Source organism: Leptinotarsa decemlineata, unplaced genomic scaffold (genome assembly GCF_025532065.1).
Source record: "Leptinotarsa decemlineata unplaced genomic scaffold, Ldec_3_MD MMD2_tig00026354_RagTag_RagTag, whole genome shotgun sequence".
In the NCBI taxonomy this organism is placed as follows: Eukaryota; Metazoa; Arthropoda; class Insecta; order Coleoptera; family Chrysomelidae; genus Leptinotarsa; species Leptinotarsa decemlineata.
In genome coordinates this window covers 1276371-1290253 of record NW_027412702.1, presented here as the reverse complement: position 1 = coordinate 1290253, position 13883 = coordinate 1276371, and the positions used below count along the sequence as shown (strand labels likewise).

Genomic DNA, 13883 nt, shown 5'->3' with positions numbered 1-13883 from the left:
TGGGAATTTTAAACAATGTGAAGAGCAATTTGAAATGTATTATAGGACAGTTCTTTGAAATCTTGTTTTTAGAGCCTGAAATGCCTTATCCGGTTGTCTTCTTTCGGGGAACTTCTCTTTGTAAATTCTAGAAGACAGTTTCCGTCACTTTCTCCAAAGCATAGACCAATTTCACCATAGTTTTCAATACACCGAGAACACGGACGAAATCCAAGAAAACAGCTCATCATGCTCGGAAAGCTTGAACCTATATTCATCCAAGACCATAAACTATCAATGAGATATACTTCACCTCTCGGATTCCATCGTGTGATCCTTTCTGTAAGGGTGTTTGGAAAGGCTCCCTCTTGATATAAAAAATCAACTTAATGAATCCCTTGATTTTTGTAGACTGAAAAGGCTACTTCGTTGCAATTTAAAAACAATCTAAAATCACTTCAAATATAATCTATAAAAATAACGAAAGTACAAACTATATATACATATCTACAGGCACCTAATATATTGCATTTTGAAACGAATTTTCAGAATTTCTCATATTTTTCATTTTTCGAGGAACGAACCGGTTGCAAATCATCTAGTAATGGAATAGGAACAACTGGTAATTTTTCTAGAAAATTTTCAATTTCGTCTTCAATTTTTTTTCTTGTTTCACTCTGGGCTTTCATTCTGTTCAAGGCCATTTTGGATGAGAGGTAAGTGGTATTGACGATTTTGTTGATAAAGTTGAAGACGGCGTCATCGGCAGGTCTGAATATTGAGAATCCATTATTTGGGCTGCAATAATGAAAGAGACGTTATTATTTGCTATAAGAAAGTAGGATTTCCTAGATAATAGTTATTTACATATAGATGGTCTAATTTTTTTTTCGGTTTCAAAATATTTTCATTTTTGACTCACTCGAGTACAGACAGACAGTCATAATAATAATGTTTATTTCAAATAGAAAAATTAATACAATCAATAAATATAGAATAATAAACATATATGCTCACAGAAGCAAGGGGTTGCTTGTGCGTGAGTGAGAAAAAGTAAGTTGATATTTAGTATGCATGATATAGAAACATACGTAAACGGTAAAAATAGATGAATATATTGACAACACTTATAATTCAAATATATACAGCAAAAGCGAAAATAACGATAACACTTATAACTAAAATATATACGGTAATAATAAGGAGTCATATTCGAGAAATTTGCGTCAGAATCGGGGTATTTTGTCTGAAGCGGAAACTTCACTATTCAATTTGAGTATTGAATACACTAAAAGTGAGATTGTCATATTCGAGAAAATTTTATCACAATCGAGGCATTTTGTCGTAATCATGAATTTCATCATCATATATTCAGATTAGAGTATGGAATAATATATGATTTACAAAAATTATGTTTTCATTAAATTTTGTTGTTGACTATATCACTAAAAAACAGTCTTCCGGTGGTTTGCATCCAAATTTTTAATTTATGTTTGAATGAGTTAATGTTGTTAATCAATTTAAGTTCTGGAGGAAAATGATTGTACAATTTATGACCTAAGAAGCTTACATCGTTGTATTGTACATAAGATTGTACATTTTGTACAATGAAATAAATAAGCTAACATTTTTATTTTTTACGAATAAAGTAGTTATAAAATATTGCTTTCATCATTCTGAACCTCTTATTGCTGACACAACTTCCAAAATTTCAGCTGATTGGTAATGTCAATATCTAAAATATGAATAAATGTAGTAGATTTATGCGTTATGATTAGTAATTTCTTTTTATTCATGTCAATCACTGCCATCTATCTTTTACTTATAATTCATGGGCACACTTACGGAGTAACGATATAAAATGAACGAAGGTATTATTCAATTGATGAAATTACCAAAACATTTTTTATAGCGATCAGATTAACATAACAATCTTGATCAGAAATTCTGTTTTCTGTGTGAAACATATTGTGTTTATAATTTGTGGAATTAGTAGTAACCTCAAATACATAGCTTACAATTTTTCATTTGTCGACATCTATATAAAATTTTAATGGAAGTAAGACCAAATTACTTTCTTGAAAATACAGAAAAGCGGATGTGTTGTATTTTATATGATCATATACTTAATGCGGAGTTCTGTTCAATATGTTCGTGAAGCTGCATTTGCAAGTGGAATGAGAAAATTTTCGAAATATTCAAAACTTGGTGAAATAGGTTATTACAAATAATTTTCGATAATGAAGAAATCGACATCAGCATAAAAATATTGACCAAAACATCAGAAAAGCTGGCTTTCAAGTTTTAGAATAATTCTACAAAAATCAATTGTTTTCCACTTCATTTGTGAAAACGTAATTTATTTTATTTGAGATATGCTCTGATTTATTCATTCAAAATAATCAGTTCAACATCATGTTTTGATGTTAAATTGAAAAAAATACCTAAACCTATAATATGTATTTGATGAAAATATTTTCTTTCGAAATTACCAGTGTTTTTGTTAAGTTATGTACTTTCAGATGATGTTAATGCAAAGTAGGTTTATCTCTATCATGGAAAACTTCGTCAGAAAATGCGAATAACTGAAAAAAATATTTGAAAATAATTTTGAATATTTCCAAAAATGTTTACGTGAAATTTCGAAAAAATGTAAAATGTACTGTTACATTATCAAATGAACTAAGTGTAAATCTTTGCAACATCAGATATTGCAAAATATATTCAAACATTATTTGTTTCTGAGTGTTGAATATTACGTTTGGAATGGTTTTGGCTATACTCGTTAGTGTATTTCCACATGGAATTGGAGTAATAGATCATTTTCAGGTGTCGGTTCCACAAGTGTACATAATTGAGTCGGTTAAAAGTGCAGATTGTAGTATTTATCTGGAACATTCAATGTTTTTGTATGATTTGATATAACACATACAAAATACTTTTCATGTATACTGCGAGTATACTGTGAGTACCAAAAATATGGAACATGGGCACTAATAATCAATCAATTGGTTATAGGAAAAAAAGTTCATGCACAAGTTATAGATAGTTTATATTGGCTTAAATTATTTACCAAGTTTCCCAGTAGAAAACCCAGTGTCAGTTGTATTCGTGAAAAAAACTAGTAATAAATACCAAGTAATAATCATTCCGAATACAATACGGCTTCTTTGAGAAAATTTTTTGCCAAAAAAATTATCCTATCAAATTTGTCTATTTCTAGTCATGTGTGTCGAAATAACCAATGGAACCATCATTACACTGAAAATTTTTTGCCAAAAAAATTATCCTATCAAATTTGTCTATTTCTAGTCATGTGTGTCGAAATAACCAATGAAACCATCATTACACTGATAACTACCCATGGATAGTTTTCACGGGTAGTTATCACTTATGTCATGACATTGCTAAGCAACCAACACAATAAAGTTGTTTGACATTTCAGTAATTCAATTTATTTCGAAAATGTCACTTCCTCGCTTTGGTGTTAATATTTGAATATTGATCAGGAACATCATAACCAAATAATCAATAGTATGCGTGGAAACACCTATGCAGTAACCGAGGCAAATACAGCAAGATCAACGGAATATCATTATACGAATTGTTCTTTTAATAACTGTGTGTTCAATAAATGATTTTGTTCGAATTGCAAAAAATTTTCTCACCGAATATCCCTCGAACATTGATAAATAACTCATAATTTTATCACAACTTCCTCAAGCACGTTATTTTAGGTAACATCCCTCCGCCTTCGGCGTCGGGATGTTACCAAATAACGTGCTTTCGAAAACTGTGATAAAATTATTTCGTTAGTTATCAATGTCCTTGGGATATTATAGCTGATAACTATATATCATGGAATGTAAAATATACCTTCTGTTTGGGTTTTTTGTAGGAATTTCTATGGAATCGTCATCAGGGTACGCTGTAGTGACACTTCTTGAGAATACAGTAGATATCTGAAAAAATCAACAGTTGAATGAGAAATGTCGTCATTTAACATACAGGGTGTATCTTAAGTGACGTTATTCATTTCAGATGGTGATTAATTGTCATATTTTATGAAAACAAAAAAGTGAATATGAACGTATGTCCTAATTTGCTTCATTATAGAGTAACAGGGTATCAGTGTTTTACTAAAAATATTATTTTTTCATTATTAACTCGAAAGTCATTCTCTGATTACACAAGGTGTGTTCGTTACCAGTAAAAAGTGGTTTTTTCATGACATCATATCACGGATAATATTTCCAGTGGCGTCACAAATTGATATTTATGGTAAAAATCATTGTACGCCACCGTTTTTCGCCAAATTTGATACTTTCATCAGATTGAACAATTAATAAAAAAAAAAAAAACTCGCATTGAAAGGTTCGTTTCTATACAAATGCACTGAATTGAAAAAAAATTCAGTTGTTTATTCTAAGGTTATTCTATAACATATTGCTGCAAGTCAAGGTTCACATTTGGAGCATCCGATTCAATTAATTTTCCCTTCTGCTCTGCTGTTTTCCGGATGGATTACAAACCAACCAGCTGATTGAATACGTCTTTCATCTACTATCAAACAGATTTTTATTTCAATATTTGTTCAAATGGCGACGAATATCAAAACAGATTTTTGAACTAAAATAATGCCTAACCCCATTTCTACGCCACTGACTTTGATTCGATAGAGTTTAAGTGTTTTGAATAATATCAAACTTGGCCAAAACAATGGCGAAAAATGATTTTTACCATAAATATCAATCAAGTAATGCTCTGCGACGCTGGAAATTAAAATTACCAATCTGATTTTATGAAAAGAATACCCTTGTTACTCATAACAAAGACACGTAGTTTAATCATAATCGGCGAAGATAACTGTGAGTGATCCATAAAAGAACAACATTTTTAGTAAAACCGTGACACCCAGTTATACTCCTAAACGATGCATGTTAGGACACATGCTTATATAAATTTTTTTCATAAAATATGACAAGTAATCACCACCTGGAATTAATTTCATGATTTACGATAATCGTTTCTTTCCGGGCTGTAGAAAAAGTTCAGTTTCATTCTATAAATTTCGTTGAAATCACTTGCCAAAATCAGTGTGAATAAGTGGTGGAAATGCCACCTCACATAACCAAGTTACATTTCAATGGCTGATATTCAGTAATATCTTTCTGTGTAATGTCTGAGAAGAAGATCTGATACCTAATATCTGAACAAGTTAATAAAATTCGCTTACACAATTTTCAATTGGAGTTGTTTATATACTTTTGAATAATTTGTTATGGAGAAAATTTATCTAGTAATTGTTGTATCATCAATGTCATAAGTACCTTTCATTGCATAATCCTAATCACTTCCTTTTCATTGAATATATATTCAAAATACAATAAAAATTATATTCGATAGTCTCCAATTACGGTAGATCTAAAATGTAGGTAGCAATTTGTCAAAAAAAAAACAGTCCAAATATTTTTTCGAAATCCAAATATAAGCCTGAATATTTTATGTATGCTTGGATGATGACGTGTTTGTGAGGATGTCCCACAGAGTTATATAGTTACGAGTATGTGATATACCTTGTACATTAGTTTATGTGTAATCTGAGTGAACATATACTATGAAATATTCAAAAGTTCATCCATACACCATCATAATTAGTTTCATATAATTTATATCCCCGCAGGAGGTTTAACATTTTTAAGTCATGGTCGCTATGAAAAGAGACATAATTCAATTAATAAATTCAACAACCTGAAAGACCGGATACAACAACATATTCACTGAGTTCAAATGGAAACAGGCGGATGAAATTAATGAATTTACATAGTGATTCATTCTGAGTATGGTTTCCTTTCAAGAACAGATTAAGAAAAGGTAAATTATTCGAATCAATTTGATCGTACATCACATATTGAGAATTTTATGAATCTATTCATTTCTTTACTTTCCAGAATGTCCAGAGTGCAAACTTATCTTCTGGAAACGAACATTCTTGAATTCATGGTAGAAATTTTGTACCTGTTTAAGAAGGTGAAAACAATACGCTGGATTCATTTTTATATTCTGCAAACTGTTTCTAAGTTCTTTAATGGGAGCTTGAAATGTTCTTCCAGTTTGACCTATGTAAAACTTCGGAGAAAATTGACATTCTTACTTTTGCCACTTTCAATATTTATGCTCGATTCAGGTTTCAATATGATATCAAACCCAACATAAATTCAATGAAGTAAGTAGTTTTTGGTTTACATATGAATACCGCCACGGTTGCTGTAGAAATTTTGAAACCTGAATGGATAGAAATAGGTTGTTTCAATTCAGAGCCTAAACTAGTCAAATACAAATATAAATTGCATATCATAATTTTTTATACGAGATGGTGATGGCAAAACTGTCATTGATATGAGTAAATAAGAATATGTGGAGTAAACTTCAGATATTGAAGTTGATCATGATCTCACCAACACCAGAACTTTACTCATGAATCAAGTTATATAAAAAGCAACCCAATCAGATTGGTTGTTTCTTTTGTTACAGCACCTTCAGTTGACATATCATTATTTTTTGATGATATTGACATCCTGCTATTGAGTGATGTGAATACAAGTTCAGCATTCACTCATAGGATTCAATTTGAGCTTCTAGTTATGAGTTCAACCTATAGATATCAGCTATTGTTAGAAAGGAAGTGAATAACCTTTCACTGTTACTTATGAGTACACATTGAAAAATTCCAGTTTGAACTCAACATCTGGATAGGTAAGCATGTTCATCAAATGGAATATTCGAGAAACATCTCCCACTAGCAGACAGTCTCTTTGCCTCACATTGTCCTTTGATCATATACTTTGGATGTCTTCAACGACTGTCGTACACTTAGATCACTGACATAATCCATAGATATGAGTTGTTCTTTTGGATTATAAAAAGCTTAAACTGCAATACACTTTTCTATTAACATTTTTGTCGCCTTATCGGGATGGTTCCATGATTTTTATGTTCACACAAGTGAACTGATGAAAGGTAGAACTGGAACCTCTAGCGTAAGATGAGTTCTAAACAAGCACTATTCTCAAACATCAGACCTCCTCTGATGCACTGTTCGGAACCTTTGGTGTAGTAATTAATATTATTTTAAACTTCCTCTGGGCGATGATTACTTGATGATTGAAACACGTGTCGAGGTGTTAAAAATAACAGTTTATTATTGGGATTGAACTTCAGTAATATTAATTGAATAGAACTGGCCGATGAAAATCCATATCGAAAATAATTAATACAGTTTATTGTATGATTTTCACTATAAAGGGTTTTACAAAAACCGCGACACGTGTTTCGCTATACAATAGTTTCCTCAAGCGCTTGTATAGCGAATTGTTGTAGTTTTGGTGTTTGGAAACAGTGCTTGTTATGGAATGAAGAACTGATATTCAGATATTCAGATTATCGAAGTCGGGAAATTCAATCCAAATTCGTAATTCCTCCATAACTTCTGAAAAATACTCGAATGTTCCATTCACTGTTGTTCGATTAACGCCTCATGTTTCTCAAACCCAATTTGAAAACTTGGATCATCAAAAAAACTTGAAAATATTTGCACTTGCGCTGAACTCAGTGCTCCTCCTCCTTTTTTTCTGTATTGTCTGAGAAATATTCTTTCAGCCACTCAACATTTATTATGGAAAATCTGTATCAGTCTTTTACATGACAATCATATCTTTTAAGACAATTTTTGTTTCTGTTTAAAAATCTGTTTAAAATCTGTTTTTCCGTTAACCAGCTGTCGCACCCCTACGAACGACAACCCTCAGAAGTCGAAACTTGTGCAAGCCAAGGATTAACGAGGTCTTACCTTTTAACGTGTGATTCCTAACACGGGTTGTCGGTAGCAAGTGAAGATCGATCGTTCAGACTAGGGCTTGAACCACCGACCAGCACGGCAGTCAATTCGAGTGAGTGAACAAAGCACCCACACCGAACCGCTTGGCTACCGACTGAACTCTTACATTCTTCACCGGTGTCATTCCAACACCGTACCGTTTGATTTTCACGGTGGTCCAAGAGGTACCTGGTTCAACAAAAGAAAAACAAAAAACATTTTGGAAAAAAAGTATTTATTTTCAACATTATCTCCTTGCAGCTCTATACACTTTTCCCAGCGAAGTTCAATAAGTTAGATACCGTTTTTATAATAAGAACTGTTTTGTTCCTCAAAATAGCCATTAATTGCCGACATCACTTCTTCCTCGTTGGGAAATCTTCAACCACTGAGCCATTTTTTCAAGTTAAGGAAGCGAAAATATTTCGAAGGGGCTATTTCTGGCGAAGAGGGTGCGTGAGGTAGCAATTCAAACTTTAATTCGTTGATTTTGGTCATTGCGATAATGGATTTGTGAGCTGGTGCAGTGTCTTGATGAAACAGCACATTTATGTAGCCAAATGTGACCGTTTTTTTTTATTTCTTCACTCAAACGTTCCAATAATTTCGCCTAATACTCGCCGTTAATAGTTCCACTTTTTTTAGGACAGTCAATGGAAATATCTCAGGCGCTTCCAAAAAAACCGATACCATGATCTTGCCTGCAGATTTCTTTGGAGCCAGTTCTCCCTTTCGAGTCCACAGTTTTGATGATTTTTTTTGTCTCGGGTGTGTAGTGATGGACCCATGTTTCATCTATGGTTTCATCAACTCTAACATAACGATGACAAATTTTCTCCATTTTCACAAATTCACCGAAAACGTTCACTATTGATGGCTGCCAAACAAGTACTAAAGAACGCAGTGTCTTCAAACTTCAAACATGTGCTGTATAGATTGTGTTCTTTCTAATGCAATGATATTTTTCAAACAACTACTGCCATCTCTAGGTCAGGCCCGGTACTTCTGGGACCATTCTGGTTATAATTTCCAACATCAAAATGAGAGGACTGAGATATTGGTAGTATGAACTCACAATATTTAGCATTTGCTGCCTATTATTTACACCAAATAAGCTGAAAAAATAAGTACATATTCATTGACATGAACTTAACCTTTTCTGGTCCTCTAGTTCTGATATGAGTAAAATGAATGACTCACAAACATTCAGAAGCGAGCAATCACATCTATACATGTCGATATTAGATGCAACTTGCGAATTTGAAATATTTTTCGTTTGCTCCTGTGACAGTTTTATAATTTACGTACAGTTCATTGAAACTTGCGAAAAATGTAAGATTGTTCATTATATTTTGATATTTGATGCTAACTGCCTTACATCACTGGGTAGCTGAAGCAAACATTACCAACTTTAAATAAACTTGCTGGATATTTTGCTGCCTTATATATCGAAATTGATAATGACCTTCTGAAAAAAAACACCAAACAGTTCAATCTTCCTCTTGAAGATGATCACTTGGTGACCGAAACACGTGTCGAGGTGTAAAATGACGATTTGGTGTTGGGAAAAAACTCCAGTAATATTCATTACTACACCGAAGGTTCGAAACAGTGCATCACATGAAGACAAGAAATTGGCTTTTGCTGGAAGGAGATATTTCTGACATGGATTCCTCAGCTGAAGAAGATACTGTTGATACCATCAATTCAAAAATGGATGATTTTGAAACTATTTGCATTTTCATATGACTAACAGGACTGCCGAAAGCCAAGGTCGGGAACTTCTTAACATTATCTACCCAGAATACGAGACTAATGTCCACAGCAGTGAATGTCATTGACACCAAAAAAAAAAATTGCCATTTACCTTTCCCTGAAGGAAACATCAGTTATAAGTGTGACAATTATATGAAACAAAAAGTTATATGATAGAGAAGATGAGGTACATTTGGTCATGTTTCATGAACTTAGACAAAAAATAGGCTGGAGAAAAAATAAATACCTTCCAGATGGAACTGGATCAGAAATTACATGAAATCAGTTCATGCAACGTGTGATATACTATTCACGAACCCGAATATTACCACAAGTATGACCACTTTCACTTGTTTGGAAGTATTCTTGGATAATAACATGATCAATAATGATCAATAATATGAGGAACAGATCAACTCGTAGAGTGTTGATAAAACCACAACACATATTCGTTAATACAGTAAATGTTGAAATATATTCTATATATAAAAAATCGAGAAAGGTTAATGCAGTCAAGGTGCTGGAAAATAATTCCATGAAAATCAAAAGATAAATTGATAAGTACTTTTTGATCATTCCCATATTGATTTCAATTTAAGAGCCATCGGTATACAGCTGTTTCAGCCTATTGGGCATCGTCAGTACCGGGCAGGCGGTCCTCGATTGAAGAAAAAATGAGAAAAACCAAGAAAGTACTCGATAAAAATAGCTGCGTAAACGCAAGCGAAACATAAGTGGAAACCACCTGTTGGTGTGACACCCAAGTCAACTTGCCAAGTTTTTATGTCAGTGTTGGTGGTTTGACCAATCAACCGACAACTGCGGTAGCAGAAATTTGGAAAGCAGCTAACCTCAAATGCCATCGGAAAACGAATCCACATGTTTCTAGAAATGATATGAAATCGAGAAAAGTTAATGCAGTCAAGCTGCTGGAAAATAATTCCATGAAAATCAAAAGATAAATTGATAAGTACTTTTTGATCATTCCCATATTGATTTCAATTCAAGAGCCACCGGTATACAGCTGTTTCAGCCTATTGGGCATCGTCAGTACCGGGCAGGGGGTCCTTGGGTGTCACACCAATAGGTGGTTCCACTTATGTTTCGCTTGCGTTTACGCAGCTATTTTTATCAAGTACTTTCTTGGTTTTTCTCATTTTGTCTTCAATCGGGGACCGCCTGCCTGGTACTGACGATGCCCAATAGGCATCGGTGGCACTGACAGCTGTCATGTGTCATGTGATTCAGTTTGAAATAAGTGTGTTTGTTTGTCTATGTTGAAATGATGGAACGAATAAGAACTTTTATGGTAAGTGTGATCAGAGACATTTGCTGTTATATAGGTAAATCAATGAGAAAACCCAATATGAATTGCATCGAATTGAAATTATTCAAATGACAACAGTCTTATCAGTTTTGAGTAAAAACTTAATGAAGAAGTTTTATTAATTGAATGTAAAACCCTGCCATAGGAAGGTTGGAACATTGTTTCAAAATTGTTTGTGGTATGACCAATAATTTAGGAACCTATCAGAACTGATAGGCTAGCGATACCAATCTATGAGTAGAGTATTATCTGATAACATTAGTGTCAAGAAATGGAACCCATTGTTCGTTGTTTCCAGTATCGATGGTAAACTGTATGCAAGGGTCATACCTATTGAAGATGTCCACAATCTCAGATATTCCATCTCGAGGAAGGGAGATGAAAATGTCATCAACATGTTTTTTTGTAAAAAAGAGATTGAAGGAAAATACCCTAGCTCCCGTTGGAGTCCCAAAAGTTTGTTTATAAATTTTATCATTAAACGAGAAATATGTATTGTTGAAAAGGAAAGTTTTAAGTTGGAGAAATTCGTCTTTATGAATATCACAAAACTGACTAATACGTCCCCAATTTATAATACGTCTGAGCCACGCATCTAAATAAACATTGCTGAAAAGAGATACCACATCTAAGCTAGCAATTACATAACATCGAAAAAAATCTTTAATTGGTTGTCAATTTCATAAGCTTTCGTTAAAATATCATATATATATATATATATATATATATATATATATATATATATATATATATATATATATATATATATATATATATATATATATATATATAAAGTTCATTGTATTTGTATTTATATACATAATTTGAATATTACCTTTCCAAAACTAGTTCTAGATCAATAATTTATAATACTCCATCAACTCACCAGAATTGAAATCAAAAAGGCAATTTCGAACACTTTCCACATTTTAAATTGAAGAAAAAATGAGTGTCAACTAGAGACAATCGTTCGTGAATGAGACGACAAGAAGAAATACTTCAAACAATAATTGCATAATAAGCTAAAACAGTTTTGAATCAAAGTCAACCTTGTGTTACAATGGAAAAGTTATACAAATAAACAATGAAATGATATGGTCATTATTATTAGTCAGAATTGACGATATCGTGGTAGAATTCTTTGAAAAAATTCTCACCCTAATGCACATTTCATGTACGAGATAATATACAACCTCTCGCTAATTTTATGAACATTCATTCAATGCTTATTTCTCTTACTGCAATTGCCATGATTAATGACTAATTTAAACTAGAATGGTTGATCAAGGTCTATCAGGAAATAACAATAACAATGTTTAAACCATGATAAGAATTATTACATTTATCGTATCAATAAAATACAAGGAATATTTCTTTTGTTTGTTAATAGACACTCAATGCTACTGACCTTATATTTCCATGAGATACAGGCAATTCGATACAGGAAGTTGAAGTTCAAAAGCGTCAACATCTCAAGTTATTCCAAATTGTAAAGAACAACACGATTTTCATTTCAAAAACTCAAGAAATTTTGGGACCTGTAATTATTGCAGTCGTTCATTGGAATTGAGTTTGTTCAACAATTGATCTAAAAAGTAAACTATGAATTATCAAAAATTTCCAACATATAAAAAAATCAAATGAGTTTCGAACCAGATAATTCATAACGTTGCATTTCTAGTATCCTCGTTATTTTGGCGGCATTTGAAATACTGGTTTTAATAATAATAATGATAGTAATGTTTATTGCAGTACAAACAGGTGAAATATAAAATATTTTTACATTCTAAGGTATTTCGCTAAGGAAAATAATTTCAGTGCTAATAAACAATGATTCCTGCTAAGGCAGAGCCAGTGCGCAGGAGCATGGTTATTAAGATAATCCTGATTTGGAGAATACAAAAGATGTAAAGTAAGGGAGAAAAAAAATTATTAAAATATAAACATGCACATAAAGGTGATAATCTCTTGAATAGTACAATTGATTTTTAGCCAATACAATATATATATATATATATATATATATATATATATATATATATATATATATATATATATATATATATATATATATATATATATCAACTTTGAGATTACTGTAAATCAGTTAGACTCCAAAGGATCTATCAGGCAATAAATATCATTTCGAGGTGTATCAAATAAATAAAAACTTTTTAGTGGCAGTTTTGAAAGAGCATAATGATTTTTGGTATTTTATTTCGTCTGGGAGGTGATTGAAAAGTATTGGGGAGACATCTACGTCTTGCCAATATAGCTTCTCTGTCCCACTGTTTTCATTTGAAAAGGAACGCTCACACATTTTTTTGTTTTTAGTCTTGTGTCATATTTATGGTCAATCAATGATAAAGAGTGTTTTTGTTCAAATTCGTATATCTGTTCTTAGAAAATGGAGTTTGGCGTTCATCCAAAATTTTACATTCCGAAAACAGTGATTTCGACGAATAGAGCTGAGGCTGACCACATATGACCCTCAAAATATTTTTCTGAATTACTTCAAGTACATACAAGTGTATGATATATTATTTTTAGGTGAAATTCACCTAGAAGTGTTTTTAAGTTTTTGAATTTTGATAACATGGCTGTTCGTTGGATGTGTATATCCCATCCCATAAGCCTGTCAATTATTCTCCCAGATATTTTACTTTTTTCCCTTGTTTTATTTCCATAAATTTTCCGTGGTTATGAATTGATAAAGATTCGAATGTTGGTAGTTTGATTGCGTAGCATGTAAAGGGGAGAAACCTGTTTTTGAGACGATGATGGTTAGTATTTTGTATTTGAATGCGTCTACGAATAAATTCAAATCCTGTTCTACGTTTTTCTTCAAGCTTTTCCACGTTTTTCCGATATGATAACGGTATCGTCAGCAAAGCTGCAAAGATTCAAATTGAATCAGAGGGTTGCCGAGAAACAGCCTGAAAAATC

At 32.4% G+C, this 13883-nt stretch overlaps 1 protein-coding gene across 1 annotated transcript; it reads right to left on the bottom strand.

The window, feature by feature from the left end:
- Nucleotides 1–429: 429 nt before the first annotated feature.
- LOC111505832 (uncharacterized) lies at nucleotides 430–11983 on the bottom strand. Its single transcript, XM_023160706.2, has 3 exons — nucleotides 11824–11983; nucleotides 3856–3941; nucleotides 430–777 (listed from the first exon to the last, which is right to left on the bottom strand). The coding sequence occupies exons 1-3, from the start codon at nucleotides 11863–11865 to the stop codon at nucleotides 525–527; spliced, it is 381 nt and encodes a 126-aa protein (XP_023016474.2). The 5' UTR covers nucleotides 11866–11983; the 3' UTR covers nucleotides 430–524.
- Nucleotides 11984–13883: the final 1900 nt, after the last annotated feature.